At 42.0% G+C, this 18,334-nt stretch overlaps 1 protein-coding gene across 1 annotated transcript; it reads right to left on the bottom strand.

Moving 5' to 3' along the window:
- Window positions 1-2,056: 2,056 nt before the first annotated feature.
- Window positions 2,057-10,949, bottom strand: LOC119053160 (zinc finger and SCAN domain-containing protein 4-like). The gene is made up of 4 exons (XM_037150649.2): window positions 10,903-10,949; window positions 3,969-4,477; window positions 3,282-3,447; window positions 2,057-3,190 (listed from the first exon to the last, which is right to left on the bottom strand). Exons 2-4 carry the CDS (start codon window positions 4,368-4,370, stop codon window positions 2,448-2,450), a joined length of 1,311 nt encoding a protein of 436 aa, XP_037006544.2. The 5' UTR covers window positions 4,371-4,477; window positions 10,903-10,949; the 3' UTR covers window positions 2,057-2,447.
- Between the last annotated feature and the right edge of the window lie 7,385 nt (window positions 10,950-18,334).

Here is an 18,334-nt window from a genome sequence, read left to right as displayed (position 1 = left end):
TTTCCGTAAGCCACCACCCCCCCCAGGGGAACATAGGAGAGTCAACCAATGAATGCATTAATAAGTGGAATAAGAAGTTGATGATTCTTTCTCTCTCTAAAATAAATGATATTTTAAGTGTTGTAGCAGCATGAATGGTCCTGGGGATTAAGAACTTTAGCTTTCATTCTGCATGGCTAAAGAGAACAGCATTAAAATGAAAAGAGAACCAACAATATGGGGAAACATATTTGCCAATGATACCTCAGACAAGGGTTTGATCTCCAAAATATATAAAGAACTCCAGGAAGACAACACAGTGAAAAAATGGGCAAAAGACTTGAACAGACACTTCTCCAAGGAGGACATACAGAGGGCCCAGAGACATATGAAAAGATACTCAGCATCACTAGCCATCAGAGTGATGCAAATTAAAACCACAGTGAGATACCACTTCACATTAGTGAGAATGGCCAACCTAAACAAATCAACAAGTGTTGGAGAGAGTGTGGAGAAAAAGCAACTCTAGTGCACTGTTGGTGGGATTGCAAACTGGTGCAGCCACTGTGGAAAATAGTATGGAATTTCCTCAGAAAACTAAAAACGAAACTGCCTTTTGACCTGACAATTCCACTGACAATTTTCCGCCAATTTTAATGCACGAAGTCAAAAGCAACAGTGGATTTTGTAACTCTTTGTACTTCAGTCTGAAGCATAATTTGGAAGAAAAAGAGGGACTTAGGATGCCCTTAAGAAGGAGAACTAGGAGTTATCTCTGCTACTGATTATCTCTCCTGCCTGTATCCTCAGTGACAGTGTCCGCACTATAGAAAAACATTGTTTATCTGTTTATCCATTTAGTATCTCCCACCCAATATTCTAAGATATATTAAATTCCTTGAGGAATCTATCCTATTTCTCAAACTGAGAGCAATTTATCAAATTATATTTGGGTATGGGACAGTGACTAGTGTTCTGAGGCAGAGCACATGTGAAATATACAGATGATGTATTGTAGAATTGTACAGCTGAAACCTATATAAATTTATTAACCAAAGTCACTGTAATAAGTCCAATAAGAAAATAAATAAATTTTAAAAATGAACAAAGCACTGGCAAGTGTGGCTCAGTTGGTTGGGCATCATCCTGCAAAGCTAAAGGACACCAGTTCAGTTCCAGGTCAGGCCACATGCCTGGGTTGTGGGCCTGTTGCCCCGTCAGGGAGCACGCAAGAGGGAACCAATGGATATTTCTTTCGCACAATAATGTTTCTCTTCCTCCTTTCCCCTCTCCCGGGAATCAATCAAAGAAAAAACATTAATGGGAAAAAAACCATTTACGCTGTAAAACACTTGGATACAGCTCCAGAAGCCGAGGGCAGCTCCTCTACACAGCGAAGCCTTTTCTGCAACCTGACAGTCCTCCCTTCTACGAATACAAAGAGGAAAACAGAGAAATGTCACACTTTACCTAGCAGATTGCCCTCTTCCATGATTTAAGCCATCCCTACATGAGAAACTTCCGGTTTCGAAGTGGGACTGAGTCCCAGTTCCTAGTGGACACCAGCTCACAATTAAATTCCAAATACCTAGCACACATGCTTTTGCCTCTGTGCTGCACAGAATCCTTTCTTTTTCTCCAAACTGCTTATTGAAACTCCTTCACCACCCATACCTGCCATCTTTGGAACAAATGAGTGGAAAACATTGGGCTTTTATGATATGTGTTCATAAAATAGCATTCTACAACTTTCAGTCACCAGTCATATTTATGTCCTATTTAGCTACTGATATTCTAGTGAATCAAAGAAAGAATTACATCTTTTGACTATAACGTTCTGTGTCACGGGCTAAGGCCTATTCCCAGCTTCTCCCCTCCCCTCCTCATGTTTTTAGGTGCCTGTGGCTGCAGGAGAGCAAAGGGTGTTGACAGAGGACTGGGTAGTAGGTAGGTGGTGTCCTAGTGTTGGAATCCATAGTGTTCTCACATGGGACACATTACTGGATTTTAAAAAGTAAACAAACATTACACTTTAATTTACTGAACAGGTATTTATTGGTCATTTAAAATGTGTCAGCCAGCCCCGGCTGGTGTCGCTCAGTGAACTGAGCGCTGGCCTATGGATCAAAGGGTCACTGGTTGGATTCCCAATGGGGGCACATGCTTGGGTTGTGGGCCAGTACCCGAGTACGGGGTGCTCAAGAGGCAACCACACACTGATGCTTCTCTTCCTCTCCTTTCCTTAGTCTCTCTCCAAAGATAAATAAACAAACAAAAAGAAATGTGTCCGCCACGTTGTAGGCACCTGAGACACTTTGCTGAACCAAACAGAAATTCCTTGCCCCCCTTAAACTGACATTTTAGAGGGGTAGAAAATGAATGGAATATATGATCGAGAAGTTATAAAGTATGTTCTAAGTAGATAAGTACTATGGAAATATACATACTTGAAGACATATTTATACGCATTACATGGAGGAAGCTTCCGGTGTAGAGGAAACACGTCTGAGGGCAGACCTCTGGTGCGCCCTCAGGTGGCGGTGGTAGGTGGATGACTGGCGGAAGCATCTCTGGCACACAGAACACACGTAGGGCTTCTCTCCCGTGTGGATTCTCTCATGAGCCAGAAGGTTGGTTCTGTAGCTGAAGGGCTTGGCACAGGTGCCGCACCTGAAAGGCTTCTCTCCCACATGAATATTATGATGCATGTGTAGGTCCAAGGCCTGGACAAAGCGTTTGTCACACACGGCACAAATGAATATCTTCTCACTGTGTCTTCTCTGATGGACTTTTAACCAAGAGAAATACCTAAAGACCTTGCGACACTTCTTACATTGGTATAGCCTTTGAGTTCTGTGGAATCTTTCTTTGTGTCCCCCCCACGTGGAGCTTCCCGCACTGCTACGATGGGTAGGATAGGGCTCAGGGGTGACCTGGTGCAGCCTGGAGAGAAACGCTGGTCCCACCTCCATGAGGACATCTTGATTACAGCGTCCTTTGAGAAACCCTTCCTGGGACCTGGAGGTGCCTAGACTCACTCTTCTGGAGCTGTGTGGATTCTCCAAAGAAACATCTCCCCCTTCAGGCCCAGGATAGTTCTCTCCCTGGATAATGAGCAGGGGAGGTATTTGATGGCCTTGACTAGCAATATTGTCATTTTCTTCATTCGCTTTCAAAGAAATGTTGCCACCATGTTCTTCATCCTCATCTCCTGTGAAAATAAAGCCATGACTCAGTGAAATTGTACCCAAGAAAGAGTTTATACAGAATATCCCTCTGGTCCCTGGGCCCCCCTCACTCACCTTGTCCTCTTTGCAGAGAAGCATCTTGGGCAGTCCAGGAGGGTGTTCCCACATTTGCCACTGTTGGGGTTCCTGCTGACAATTGTTTCTTAAAGTGAACAATGACTTCTCTTAAGGGCACAGTGTCAGAGAAGAGGGCTTCCTGTCCCTGCATGTGAACGTGGACCTGTAAACAAAGCCTGATCACGGTCATCTCTGGATCTCTTCAGCCACAGACACGTGTGAAAAACTACCCTCATTGGGCTTTCCCAAGATCCCTCTATGGCATCGCTCCCGTGCCTACTGTCCTGCTTTTTACATCTGCTGGCCTTAAATTCATGGTAATTTCTTGTTCATGTGTCTTTCTGAGCAAAGAACCAGCTGGTGTTAAGTCATTTCTCCTCATCCTTGAGATGTCTGCTCAAATGTGATTTTGTTAGTGAACCCTCTTTACCACCTCACCAGCTTAAATGAGTATTAACGAGTATCTATTAATACACTGGCTCTCATATGTCCCACTGAATATATGAATAGAGTTTTTCCCTTGCTCACTTAGAATGGCAAAGATTCCCTCTGGTCCTCCCTTTGGAGGACTAATAAACTGAGTCTACAGTAACCCTTCTTTCTTTACTTCCAGGCACCTGCAATAGACTACTATTCCTTTCTTTCCTCAGTCCCTCCCCCCAGGGGTCAGAACCCTCCACTCACCAAGCCAGGGGGCCTCATGCAATCATCACTCAGGCTTTCCGCGAATGTCTCCAGGTTTCTGCCACTTGCTTCCCATTTCTCCTTCAACGTGGACCTGTCACTGCAGTGCCTACTGATCATGAACTGTTCCAGCACCAAAGAAGAAATAATTTCATCCTTGCTGCGTTTTTCTGGCTGCAGCCATGAGCAAATTGACTTGTAGAGTCTTAGCAGTTCCTGCCTTGCACCCAAGTTACTGTTGTTTTGAGATGAGCTCAGCTCCGTGCTCGTGCTCGGAAATCTGGAGATCCCTTCTCCCTCCTGGATGGCAGGTTCTCGGCTGGGTTTAATCTCTAGATTTTCTGACTCATGATCATTCCTTGATGGTTCAGCTTGATAGGGGTTTCTGGGATATAAAGCCATTCTTAGCAGGGATTTTCAGAAAGACTAAACTTCAGGAGTTCAAGCTCTTCTTAGTTATTTCTCTAGGGATTGGTTTCAATAACTGGTAGATGCTTAAACATTGCAAGCTAGAGGATGGAAAGGATGTATAATTAATTACAGCACTGACATACTTAAACACAAACAAAGAAATTCAAGTTCAGATAAACTCATGGGTGAATTCTACTAGACAATGAAGAAAGAAAGAATACTCATTTTATGCCAACTCTCCTAGAGCATTAAAAAAAAAGTGTGAACACTTCCCTTTTGATTAAGGAGTTTGGCAGCTCCCTGATAATAAAACCTTGTCAATACATTAAAGAAAGGAACTCCACAGGCCAACTTGTCATGAATGCAGGTCTAAAAATCAAAAGCAAATTATTTGCAAGTCAAACCCAGGGTTTACTTTCTAAATGAAGAGTTAAAATTTAAAAATCAATGTGACCTACCACATTAATGGAATATAGAAAAAATCCACTATAATCATCTGCCTGGAGACATTTAGATTTTTAATTTTAAAACGTTTAATAAAAGTCAGTGCTCATGACTGGAAGATATTTGGTAAACAAGAAATAAAGAGAATTCCATTGATGTGATCAAGTATACAAAATGCAGCAAAAATTATACGTTAAAGTTTTCACTTTTAGATTGAGAGACGGCTGATGTCCCCTATCAACTCTATGCAACAATGAACTGCTCTGTAACCAGCCAAATATATATATATTTGCAAGATACACAAATTTTTGCAAGATACACAAAACAAAACCAATATACCAAAATCAATTGGATTGTATAATAACACAAGCAGCTGAAAATTAAAACAAAAATACTTTACCACTATATGACCATTAACCAAATATCTATGCCTTGACTGGTGTGGCTCAGTTGTTGGACACAGTCCCATAAAGTGAAAGGCTGCAGGTTCAGTTCTCAGTCAGGGCACATGCCTGGGTTGTGGGTTCAATCCCTGTTGGAGTGAGTACAAGAGGCAACCTAGTTGATGTTTCTCACATTGATGCTTCTCTCCCCAACTTTCTCCCTTTCATCCCTTCTCTCAATAAATAAATACAATTTTTTAAGAAATCCAATAAAAATGTGTAAGCCCTGAATCCAAAAATATTATTTCTGTCATATTTAAATGAATTTTTAATAACATCTATGAGTTTTTGGAAAGTTCTTTATCTGAATGTTTATTAAAAGTAATATATGTGCCCTGACTGGTGTGACTCAGTGAATTGAGCACCGGCCTGCGAACCAAAGGATCGAGGTTCAATTCCCAGTCAAGACACATCCCTGGGCTGCAGGCCAGTTCCCCAGTGGGGGTTGCGCAAGAGGCAACCACATATTGATGTTTCTCTCCCTCTCTCCTTCCTGTCTTCTCTCTAAAAATTTATTAATTAATTTAGCCCTAGCTGGTGTAGCTTAGTGGATTGAGCGCGGGCCTGAGAACCAGACAATCGCGGTTCGATTCCCAGTCAGGGCACATGCCTGGGTTGCAGACCAGTTCCCTGCAGGCCAGTTCCCAGCAGGGGATGCACAAAAGGCAACCATACATTGATGTTTCTCTCCCTCTCCCCTTCCCCTCTAAAGATAAATAAATAAAATAAAAAAATTATTAATTAATTTAAAAAAATAAATAAACCGCCTCTTGATGAGTGATTTGTTAATGTAGATAAATGGATGTTTTCACACTTTCCTGGTAATTCAGGCCCTAGGCTGCCTCTGCCATGCCTGCCAGTCTGGGGAATATGGCCAGGAGCACCCGAGGGCATCGCAAATGGCAGGGTCCAGGCAAGGCCGTCCTGAGCACCCCTCTGAGGCCCAACTGCAGAAGGTCTGGAAAAGGGTGCCCAGGGACACAAGGCACCCAGTCGCTCTTCCCCCACGACTTCTGGTTCTCAGCTGCCTGCACCAAGGAATCAATAAATATTATATATATAATATATATATTATATATACATATATAATATATATAATATATATATAAAGGATGGCCATGTTCACAAGTTGGAAGACTCGATATTATTAAAAAAAAACCTTAATTCTTCCTAAGTTGCTTTATAAATTTAATGCTATCCCAGTGAAAATCCAGCAAGTGTGTCTGTGTGTATGTAATAAACAAAAAGCTAATCCTAAAATTACATAGACATAAAGGGGCTAAAAATAACCAAGACAAATCTGAAGAATTTTTCAAGATGCACTTAATTTGAAAGTAAAATGGATTAAAAGACTATATTCATTAAGACTGTGATCATTAAGACACAAAAAGCCACAGAACAGAATGTTGTGCTGTTACAGATCTACATTTATACAGTTACCTCCTTTCTGGGAAACACGATGGGGAAGTGTATTTGCAAAGGGGAAAATCTGTTTTCCTCAATGAATGGTATTAGGTCAACTGATTATCCATTAAGGAGAAAGTTAATCCTGACCCCTCCCTTATACCATTTACATAAATTAGTTCTTAGGTGGATTAAAAAGAAGCACCTCAAAAATATAAAACGACAACAAAAGAAAAAAACAAAATTAAAATAATAAAGCATCTAGAACACCACATGGAAGAACACACTTAAGAACTTGTAATAGAAAAGATATCTTTAAGATAACAGAAAGAACTCAACACAAAGGAAGACTGATATACTGGACTACTTTAAAGTGAGAGTCTCTGTTTACCAAGTAGAGTCATTCATTCATCAAAAAGATGAAGTATGCCCTAACCCACGTGGTTGGGCAGAGCTCAGTTGGCTGGGCATTATTTCACAATGCAAAAGGTCACTGGCTCGATTCCCAGTCAGGGCACACATCTAGGTTATGGCTTCAGTCCCGACTGGGGTATATACAAGTCAGCTGATCAATAATTTTCTCTCACATGGATTTTTCTATGCCTCTTTTCTCCCTCCCTCCCCTTCTCTCTAAATAAATAAATAAAAATAAAAATTGCCCCCCTCACCCCCCAAATAAAAAATTTTTAAAGATTAAGCACAGCATAGGAGAAGAAATCGTCAGTAGTACACAAAACACTAGATGAGTTTATAGAGAACTCCTTCAAATCAATGAAGTAAAAGACTGCTTAATAGAAAAACTGTGAAAAGTACTTATCAGCCCTGACTGGTGTAGCTCCGTGGATTAAGCACAGGCCTGAGAACCAAAGGATTGTGGTTCGATTCCCAGTCAGGGACCATGGCAGGGCATATACTCAACAGAAAAATGTATTCATGTACACTGAAGACATAAGCAAGAATGTTTAAATCATCATAAGGTACAAAATTCTCCTACTGCAACCTCCTAATGTCCAACATTAAATGGGATAGATCATAACTAACTCATACAGAGGCATATTTGACAGCAACGAAAAGGAACTGCTTCATGCAACAATTTAAATTAATCACATATGACGATGTTGAATGAAATAACCCAGCCACCAAACAAAACATTTTGTTTAGTCCCATTTATGCTGTTTCAAAGCATGCCAATAGTATCAATATTATTTAAGATGTTGGGTTTTGGAGACAATAGTGGATACCAGGAGAGGTACATATACAGAGGGCTCTGTTGAGATCTGGGAAATTGAGAACACAGCCTGACCACAGCAAAACAGGCTGATTGTAATCTGCTCAGCTTTGAATGTTGAAACCCCACCCTGTTCCACGCTCGGTCTCTGTCAGCAAACAGCAAACTGCCACGTCTGCTTCTGTTCAACGCTTGCTTGCGCGCCCCTATATAAGGACTTAGCTGTAAGCGCTGGGCGCGACTCTCATCTGCAGCCCTTTTGGGCACCGTGCCTCAGGACACTCCGAGAGTTCGCCCCCCGTGCAGGTTAAGCTTGGCCAATAAACTAAGACCAAAACCCTGAAAGGTCTTCGAAAATTATTCTCGCGTCCAGTGGATATAACAGGCTCCATAGCAGGACCCGTCCATTTTCCTGGGGCGCCGTACTTTCTGTTTTTTAGTTGGCAAGAGTCTACCTCTGACCTCAAAGGTAATTAGTTACGTAGGAGTGTTTCTCCATATGAAGCTACGAAGCTATATATACTTTTAGTTTTAAATTTTTCACTATATGCATTATACTTCAATAAAAATGCTCGATTTTATTTATTTTAAAACTTTTCTTTTTCAATGAGCACCCATGTTTTGGGCCCACACTTGCAGGAAAAAACAACCAACTTTTGCTTTAATTTTTAAATCCAATTATTTATTTATTTACATTCAGAAACAAACCCAATTATCATATTCCAGGGTATTATTTTGCATAGGGATATCATTATTGCTTTCTAGAGTTACACTTTTAATGCGTCAGCATAAATAAAAGAATTAAAAATATTTATATGGATATAGAATTAGTACTACCCACGTATAATGCGCATTCTTATTGTTCCCTCGAAAACTTGGGCACAAAATTGCACATTATACATGGCAAAATATGAGTATTTTGTAACTGCCCAATTTTACTTCTTAATCCCCTTACCTTTCTCACCCATCCCCCAACTCCCTCCCATTTGGTAACCATAAATTTGTTCTCTGCATCTATGTGAGTTTGTTTCTGTTATGTTTTTTTCATTTAAAAAATGTCCAATTGCAAATACTACATGGCATCTTAACTTGCAACTGGACACGATGTGACTGAAGGAAGGCAATGATCTTCTACAAATATACTTTCAGTTATTATAAGAAAACAAAATGTTAGGAAAAGTTGAAAAACAAAGAGAATGGAAGGGAAGAGACAGGCTGGAATCCATACAAAGGGCCTCCTCCTGTGCTGGAAATGCCTACATCAGTCACGGTGCCTGCATGACCAGCTGGCCCTGCTGTGTCAGTCCAGCGACACATTCCATAGGAAATTTTCTCTTCATTGATTTTCTTTTTTTCCACCATCAATTACCTTTCCTTGTGAAAAACATTTCTCCTTGCTTAATTACATCCATCAAAGTTACAGTTTGGTGTCCCTCTTTTTAACCCCTGTCCTTTTTCTAGCTGTGTAGAATCCAGCAGAGATGAAATTGAGTTTGCATCTCTCCATATTGATTTATATTGATTTCTGACCACAGATCACGCTACCTGAGCAACAGTGGACATACCACTTGGGATGTCAAATGGATAAAAGATTTAATCCTTTCTCTATCATTTCTCTATTTTGTGTCCTTTTCCCATTTTAAATATAGTTAACACTTCAAAGATTTGTACTTTTTGAAAAGCAAGTTTCATGCCACAAAATTGCAAAGTATAGGTGCTGGGTGGCATTGATACATGGGCACACAAAAACCTACGTAATTAGTTTCTGTTAGTCCTGGCAGCTTTGTGTCTTCCTCCAGTGCCTATTTGATCACATTACCTACCGAGATCTCATTTATTGAGGTAAAGATAACTGGTAAAAAAACCTCTAGGAGAAAACACACTTTTGTCTTTCCCTAATCCGCTTATCTCAAAGTCTCCAGTTGACCTTGCAAAATGCTACTTACTGTTTAGGCCACATTCCACTTCACTCCCTGCTTGCATCTCTCTTCCTCTCAGAGAATACCAAGTCCTCCCTGGTCCCTTAGGGCCAGGCCAGCCCACCCTCTCAGCCCCCAGCTCTATCTGAGGTGTTGTGGCCAGTTCTCACATCCGGGTACACTGGGTCTCTGTCTCTCTCCTGCAGGATCATGCCCTGCCCTTCTTCTCAATCTCCCACAAATTTTCTCTCAAGACTGCCTCCAGGCACACACACACCACGTGATCACACTTGTGGACATGCATTTAGTCCCACACAGACACAGCTGGAATTTAAGATCAGATTGCATAATAAAAGTTCCCATCACAAGAAAACACAATTTTGTAACTATGTGTGCTAACAGATGTTAGCTAGACTCAGCGTGGTGATCATTTTGCAATATATTATAAATAAAGAATCATTATGTTATATACCAGAAGCTAGTAGACTATTGTATGTCAGTTACATCTCAGCGTAAAACAAACAAGCAAACAAGTAAACAAACAAAAGAAACCCAGATTGTCAGGCTCCTTAATCTGGAGGCCAGCATTTACAAGCTGTGTGACCCCAGATGCATTATCCAGCAGGTCCCCATCTGTGTCATGGGGGCTCTGATCTCCAATGCCACTAACTTCCAGAATTACCAGAGCAGCTCAGAGTTAACATTTATTTGCTGGCACATGGGAAGCGCTCAGTATATAGCCGCTAAATATCAGACAGCCACGATTTCAAGGTCAAGTTCTACCCCTACCACCCTAGTCAGCTGTGGACAAGCACTTTCCCAGGATGCCATCAAAATGAATTCCTAGAAAGATACAATTAACCAGACAACATAGCCATGCAGGCAAGCCTTTCCCAGAGATGTCTCCTGCAATTGTGCTTCTGCACAGCTAAAGCAGTAGCTACAACAGGACCCCCATGCTGAAGTAACCCCAAATCTTTGCATATAGGAACTTTCTCCTCATAGCTAAGACTATATACACATGGATGCACTCTCACCCACAGACATACACAATTAGAAAATTTCTTTCCTTTCCAGCAACTCACCTCCTCAAGAAGACTGAAATTCCAACTGGGTAATCCTGGACCCAAGGCTGAGCTGCTGACTGGCTGCCTGAACTGGTTCATCGGACGTGATTTCCCAAGGCTCCTCCCTTTTATGTAGGGACTGGAGTCAGTGATGGGATTAAAGACATGATTGGATAAAAGCTGCCCGTTGACGGGTTGTCTTCTGGCCTCTTCATCCTCCAGTTTTCTAATACCTACTACAAAAGAGCATAATCCGCCCCCAGGGCAGAGAGGCCAGAGTGTATCATCAACCTCACTGACATCTCGCTGCGAAATCTAACAACATTCACTTTCAGAGGGAATGCAAAAAGGTTAACATTAGTCTCACATAAACTCTGGTCAAGTTGTGTCATAAGTGAGTCTTACAAACTTGCTAATTTTAAGAGATTTGGGGATCACAAGTGTAGGTAGGACTGTTCTCTCCTCCTGCACCAGTGAGTTGGAGAGGCCCTGGGACCCAAGCAGAGGGGTTACCAGTCCAGCAAGGAGACCATAGGAGCTGAGACTAGGCTCCTTACAGTAGAAAGGGAGAGACTGGTGCTTATTTTATGTCGAGAAACACATGATGTTTGACAGACTTGAGAGGACTGAGGGAGAGGAAGGGGTTTCAATGGTGAGAGGCTCCTAGTTTGAAAATCTGGCTGGGAGGGTGCCGTGGTCCAGCCACAGCAGAGTCCAGGAATCCCGAAGGTGGGTAAGGCGTCAGCACGTGGAGATCAGGCAACAACACAATTCAGAGGAAGGAGCACTGATTAAAATTTATTGTCTAGCAAGCAAGCTTATATTCAGTATTACTTGGCAGTCACAGGCTTTTGCGGTTACAGATCTTTCATTATTAGGAAATTTACTTCCTGATTTGTTTAGGAACATAATCAAACGGTGCCTCTTTATTTTTATGCTTAACCTCTGAAGTGTGAGACTTGACATTCTATTTCTAGTTTAATGCTAAGCTAAGCTTAAAATTCTAGTTCTTGATTTTGTATTTTCTGCTATGGTAGTTAGTTTTATTGTTGACTTTAAATTTTCTGTTGGGCTACTTTTTTCTCTAGGGCTTCTAATTCCTTTTGATATTGTTCTCTTTGTACAGGCCAGTAGATTTCATAATAGCCTTGGAGTTCTTGTTTATACTCTAATTTTTCTTTTGAGGACAACACGCATCAGGGCTTATGGCTTCATCTGATCTGTTCCCAGGTGCTTAATTCTGAGCTAGTAACATTTTTGCCATTAATTGTGAACCATGACTGCCTATCATATCTCCTATGGTAGGGGAGGGTAGGCGTGGGTAAGGATTGTAAGGGCTGTCCCCTCGGACGGTGCCAAATTCTCCTATTAATCATTATTGCTGAGCCATAGGGAGTTTTACAGTAGGAGGGAGTTTTCTCATTCTCCTAGAATTTTCCTGCTTTTGGGGACTAAACGGTGGAGAGGCCATTTGGGGCTCCGGTTCTTTCATTGCAATTAGGGTTTGATTTTGCAGTCACTTACTCAATGCAAGGAGGGAGATGTTCTTTCCCTCGAGATAGCTGGGCATTGTAGGTGTTTTCTTATCTATTCCTTCAAGGGAAGTGAGATTCTTGGGAGAGGTCAGGGCAGGAACTATTGGTTATATTGTACCCTGACTGACTTCACTGTTGGTCAGCTCTAAGGATGGTCATTAATTCCAGGAGATTCCAGATTATCAGAACAGTAAATGTCAGAATTCCAAGAGACAGTAAGAACAGAATTAATATCACACATCTATTAATGCCACGTCCACCTGGGCGGAACACGCTTCCTTGAAGCTGGTCTCCCCATGCTCGGACCTTGTCAGACAACATGGTTTGGGTTGGACGTGGCAGGAGGGCGCTTCCTGTACGCACACAGGGGAAACTAAGCACTTTGTCTCTGATTCATTGTGGAGTGAGGGACCAGCCCATAGAAGACCAGGGAAAGTAAGGGAAGCAGATGGACTGGGGTTTTTTCAGGGAAGGTATTTGGGCAGCAGTCTAAACCTTGTCTGTCTGTCCTTTACATTCAAGTTATATCCAGAATCAAATCACTGTTTAGCCCTCCCCATCTGCCCTCCCCAGATTATTGAGGTCAGTTCCTGACTGGGCTCCCCTCCTCCTGCCAGTCTTCAGCCTATTTATTCTCAAAGCAGCTTTCACAAGGACCCTGTTAGAACCAAGGCTGACCATGTCCCTCCTGTCCTAGAAGCTCCCCAATGGCTTCCAGAGTCACTCTGCTGGAAATCAAACTGCTTCTGAGGAAGGACTTCATCACTCCCCAATCTGTCACGGACTCACCGTTTTACAAAATGCAGTCAAAATGAATCACCAGAAATGTGTGGTGATCAAGAAAACAAAGTCATGTAAAAGGTAAAGGCTTTGCCATCAAGAAAGTCAATGGACATAAAATATCTGAAAATGTATGTCAACTTGCCTGAAGAGCTGATTCCTCAACTCCCGTGCTCACCCTGCCGAGACCAGGAACAGGAGTAGAGAAGGGCAGTGTTATTCCAAACATCACTGACATGGTGCAGAAATTTCTCCAGGCTTCCTGACAGTGGCCTGGAGATCCTGTCAACCTGGCTCCCAGATAGGAACGCACAGCTCTCATCGAATTCTCTCTAGATCTTTATTCAAGCATCTCCTTCTAAGTGAGAGTTCCCCTGAACACACTTTCTTACTTTTTCTTTAACATTTTAAAAAATCCCCACTCAGGGATATACTCACTGACTTTGAGAGAGAGCGAGCACAAGAGAAATTCATCGATGTGAGAGAGAAACATCAACTGTTGCCTCCTGTACATGCCCTGACGGGTGATCAAACCACAACCCTTTGGTGTATGAACTACATTCCAACCAAATAAGCCACCTGGCCAGGGCTAAACACAGTTTCTGAAATTTGGGTGCTCCCATCCCATCTCCCTGCCCCAATCTGTCTCTGTTTACCCACTCTGCTCTATTTTTTCCACAGCTTTGGTCTGCACCAGACGAATTATATTCTTGTCATGTTGATTGTCCGTCCCACCTCATGGAATTTAATGAACACACACTTTTTTTTTTTCTGTTTTGTTTTGTCTCCTATCCCCAGAAATTTACGCAGAGCTCAGCACTTAGCAGGTCCCGTTCAGTATGCGTCAACGTGAAATGAATATCGCAGGTAAGAGATAGTGTGCAGCTGCAGGGAGGGCAGAGTCACGTGGACCGCATGAGAATTCAGGAAGTAGAAACTCAAGACAGCTTCAGGGCCCGGGAGGAATGCTGATCGCAATCCACAGACATTGTACAGAAATTAGAAGACAGAGGGAAACACCGATTATAGCGACCAGCAGAGTACTGTTGCCAACCAGGGGGGAAATCCATGGACAAGATCCTGGCCCCTTTTCATTGCCTCCCTGTTTATGTGTGAAGGAAGCAGCATCGGTTAGTAGCTATGTACTTAGACTCTGGGAACAGGTTGTGATTCAAACTCCTCTGAGCTGAGCCAATTACCATCTGACTCCCCAAACCTCAGGATCCATGTCTGGAAAAATGGGAACATGGACTTTAAACTGTACAGCACAGAGAAGGAAGCAGACAGTAAACATGAGGTGATGTTATGCAGTCCAGGTGCAAAGGTGAGAAAACACTTTTGGCAAAGAGAAAAGCATGTACCAAGACCCCATGGCCAGTGAGAGCTCAGCTTGCTGGTGGAATCCGGGGAAGTTTGGTCGGGTTGGAAGGGGTTGGAAGATTGAGGGAGAAGGGGCTGATGCAGATGGTCGTGCAGGCTACAACGAGAAATTTAAGATTTCTCTAACTGCTCTGGGAAGTTCTGAGAAGTATTTAATGCAACACAGACACATAATCTTTTCTTAATGTCTTCTTTAGAAGTCATTATAGATTCACAGGACATTGTAAATATAGTACAGAGTATCTTTCCCTTTATTTCCCTTTCAGGAAAGATACAGAGTATCTTTCACCTTATTTCCCATATGGTAATAGCTTACGTTACCTTAATATCAAAATCAGGAATTTGACATTGGTTCAATCCTCAGAACTTGCTAAGAGCTCACTATTTTATATATACTCGTGTATGTGTGTAGTTCTACGAAATTTTACCCCACGCATAGATTCACAATCAAGAGACAGAACTTTTTTGGCAAGAGGCCAAAGGTTACATTTAGACCCAAATGTAGTATTATAAATCAAATTAAGAGAAGTTAGAGGTAGAGGGATATATGCCTATGCAAATGAGGAGTATTTAGAAGATTAAACCAATAGCTGTCATGGGCTAAAATCTTAGACTTTGCATTTGACATGAACAACCAAGATTTAATAGGTTACCAGGAAGGATTTGGGTCAAGACATTTATAGTCCTGACCCAACCATCCCAAAGAGTTGGAGTTGGTTTTTGTGGATTTTTAAAAATATTTCTTTATTGATTTGAGGAAAAACACTAATTTGTAGTTCCACCCGCTGCTCTTTGTATACGCCCTGAATGGGATCAAACCCACACCCTTGGCTTATCCAGACTATGCTCTAGCCAACTGTGCTAGGAGTTTTAGGTTTGTAAATGCAGACTGCTAAAGAGATCAATAGGGTGTGGTAGGGAGAAGGTCATAGCTTCTTAAAGATCAGCTGAATAGGCTACAACATGGGCAAGGAGCTCATTGAAAGGGAACCTTATGCCATATCAAAAGGTAAAAAATTATGCTAGTGAAATAAGAACAAAATTATGGTGCCTACTAGCGGTTAGCTGTGGCTGTGGTGCTTAAGAGGCCATGTAACTACAGTGTCTGTGTGCCAAAATAGAGCCAAGTAGCTACTGCATTGCCAGGTAGGGTCAGTCCATGGCTTGCAGTTCCCCAGGCCCCAGTTATTACCTATCTACCTAAAGCAGGTACAGTCAAATCTCAGTTCTCGAATATCTTGATTCTTGAACAATTCAGTTCTTGACCAAGTTGTTCATGGAAAAAATATCTCGGTTTTCTAATAAAACTTCAGATCTCAATTCTCTATCTGACAGCCCTTTCAGGCTGATACCTGTATGATCATTCATGTGACTCTCGGGCAACAAAGAAGATTCAGTTTTCTAATTGCTTCTCGAACAGTCTTCCAGAGTGAATTCAGTTTGAGACCTGAGGTTCTACTGTTCAGCCAAGCTAGAGAAAGCCAGAAGGCCAAGCAGTAGCATTTGTACTTTGTGAGTGCTATAACCCGAAGCATAAAAAGTATATTTTACAGCCAGGAATATTTGGCAAACCTGTGGCTCAGGCAAGTCAACATTACCAGGGTGCCAGATAACTGGTGGGTAGATGCATTTGATCCTAACTCACAATAGCTCAAGGTCTCCGTCTAGCTACCCTCCCAATCAGGGTGGGGAAAAGACCAAAAAGGATGGATGAAAGAGGAGAAACAAGAGGAATGTCTACTACAAGATGATCTTTGTGGACCCTGAAATGTAGTGTCACTGCAGAGGACAAGGAAAGGTCATTTTTTTCAGTGCATTTTGACTGGGAGTAGAGAGCCCCAAGGGTCATCAAGAATTTAGTATAATGAGGTCCAATGGTAGGAGGGAGACTCATTTTAATCCTTACCTGAGAATATGATTTTTATTTATTGATTTTTTTAGAGGGAGAGAGAAATACCAATGTCATAGAGAAACATCAATCAGCTGCCTCTTATACATGCCTCAAATGGGGATGGAACCCACAAACTAGGTATGTGCCCTGACTAGAAATCAAACTTTTGGTGTATGGGACAGTGCTCCAATCAAGTCACCAAACCAGGGAAGGAGGGCCTATTTTAAATACCATGTTATTTTATCATTTCTGTAAGGTTTGACTAAGACATTGCAGCATTTTTTGCAAGTCCGGTTGCCTGGGACTGATAGGGAGGGGAGGACATGTGTTGAATGCCTTATTCTGAAGTGACAGCTTTGTTCAATGTCGATAATGTCTGGAACTCTGAAGCGCATGAGGAGTGTTTTTGTGCGGCCTAATATGGAAGCTTCAGCAGTGGCATGTCTAGTGGGGTGGACAAATACGATGTTTGGGTAGGTATCCACTGTCAAGTGGCAGCAACACAGGGGGACAAAGCTGGATAAAGTTGGCTCATTGGTGGAAACAGATCTCCCTGGTATGGCAACCCTCCATTGTATTGACAGTGACAGGTGTTTCCACGGAGAGCGCCCTGACTTATCGCCATGGCAGCCACGGTGGAAGAATGGGGAAGCCCTGTGTGTTCAGCCCAAGCTTCAAGGGTGCAGAGTCCTCTATGGCTGGTGGGTCCATTCTGCCAAAGATAGACAAATGGGAACTGCAGGGTCATCGGACAGTTTTCACCTGAGTTTTTGAAATCTGTTCTAATCCATCAGCTTGAGAATCAAACTGGGTCTTAGAAGTCCAAACTTCGGTGTGGGGAAAGATATAGATAAGCTTGATTAGACGCTTTGGGATATTCACCCTAAAGCATGCGACCCTAAATGACAAATTGTTGCAACTGAATGCGCTGAAGAACTAGAACTGGCAGTGGCACAGGAATCTGTAACAGCATCACTTCCTAATCATTTTAGTGTTTTCCTATCATCTGTGTTCTAGAGCAGGGGTGTCAAACTCATTTTCACCAGGGATCACATTAGCCTCATGGTTGCCTTCAAAGAGCCGAATATAATTTCAACTCCTTAATAGTTAAGTAGTAGTTACATTTATATGGCCATAAAATTATGTTGGCCCTTTGAAGGCAACTGTGAGGCTGATGCAGTCCCTGGTGAAAATGAGGTTTACACCCCTGTTCTAGAGGTTATTTACAGCTACTGGATTAATACAGAGAAAATAAAATGGTGTGTCTCTGGCTACTCTTCCCTGCTCCACGTTCAATGATATCATGTTGATAGTTTGAAACTGGCCATGGTGGGAATACTAACACTAGGGAAACTGGAGAACACTACAAACCAGAATTTAACTAATTGTATTACTGAAAGTCTAAACAGTGTGATGGTGAATAAGGGAAAAATGCAGATTAAATTTAAAAGTGCATGGTGCCCTAGCTGGTGTGGCTCAGTGGATTGAGCTCCAGCCTGTGAACCAAAGGGTTGCAGGTTCGATTGCCAATCAGGGCACATGCCTGGGTTGTGAGCCAGGTACCCAGTAGGGGGCACATGACAGGCAACCACACATTGATGCTTCTCTCCCTCTCTTTCTCTCTCCCTTCCCCTCTAAAAGTAAATAAAATCTTTAAAAAATAAAAATAAAAGTACATGGTGTATGTGTTCATTATACTGCACATAGCGCAAAAAAAATGGAGGAACAAAAATGAGCTGTTTGTTAATGAAAAGGGAAGTATCCACAATTCATAAAACAAACAAACAAAATAGGCAAAAGATACAAACAGACATTTTACCAAAGATTCACAGATGACAAATAAACACATGAAAAAGTCTGCTCA

This window comes from Artibeus jamaicensis, unplaced genomic scaffold, assembly GCF_021234435.1.
Source record: "Artibeus jamaicensis isolate MK-2021 breed Jamaican fruit bat unplaced genomic scaffold, CSHL_Jam_final contig_723, whole genome shotgun sequence".
NCBI classification, from domain to species: Eukaryota; Metazoa; Chordata; class Mammalia; order Chiroptera; family Phyllostomidae; genus Artibeus; species Artibeus jamaicensis.
This window is presented reverse-complemented; position numbering and strand designations above follow the sequence as displayed.

Excerpts from the sequence above, each read along its gene's own strand:
- LOC119053160 (XM_037150649.2), bottom strand. The coding sequence starts at position 4,370 with ATGGCTTTATATCCCAGAAACCCCTATCAAGCTGAACCATCAAGGAAT. Across the intron at positions 3,448-3,968 it reads GCATGAGGCCCCCTGGCTTG|GTCCACGTTCACATGCAGGG; the intron begins GTGAGTGGAGGG and ends CTTTGTTTACAG. Across the intron at positions 3,191-3,281 it reads TTCTCTGCAAAGAGGACAAG|GAGATGAGGATGAAGAACAT; the intron begins GTGAGTGAGGGG and ends TTATTTTCACAG.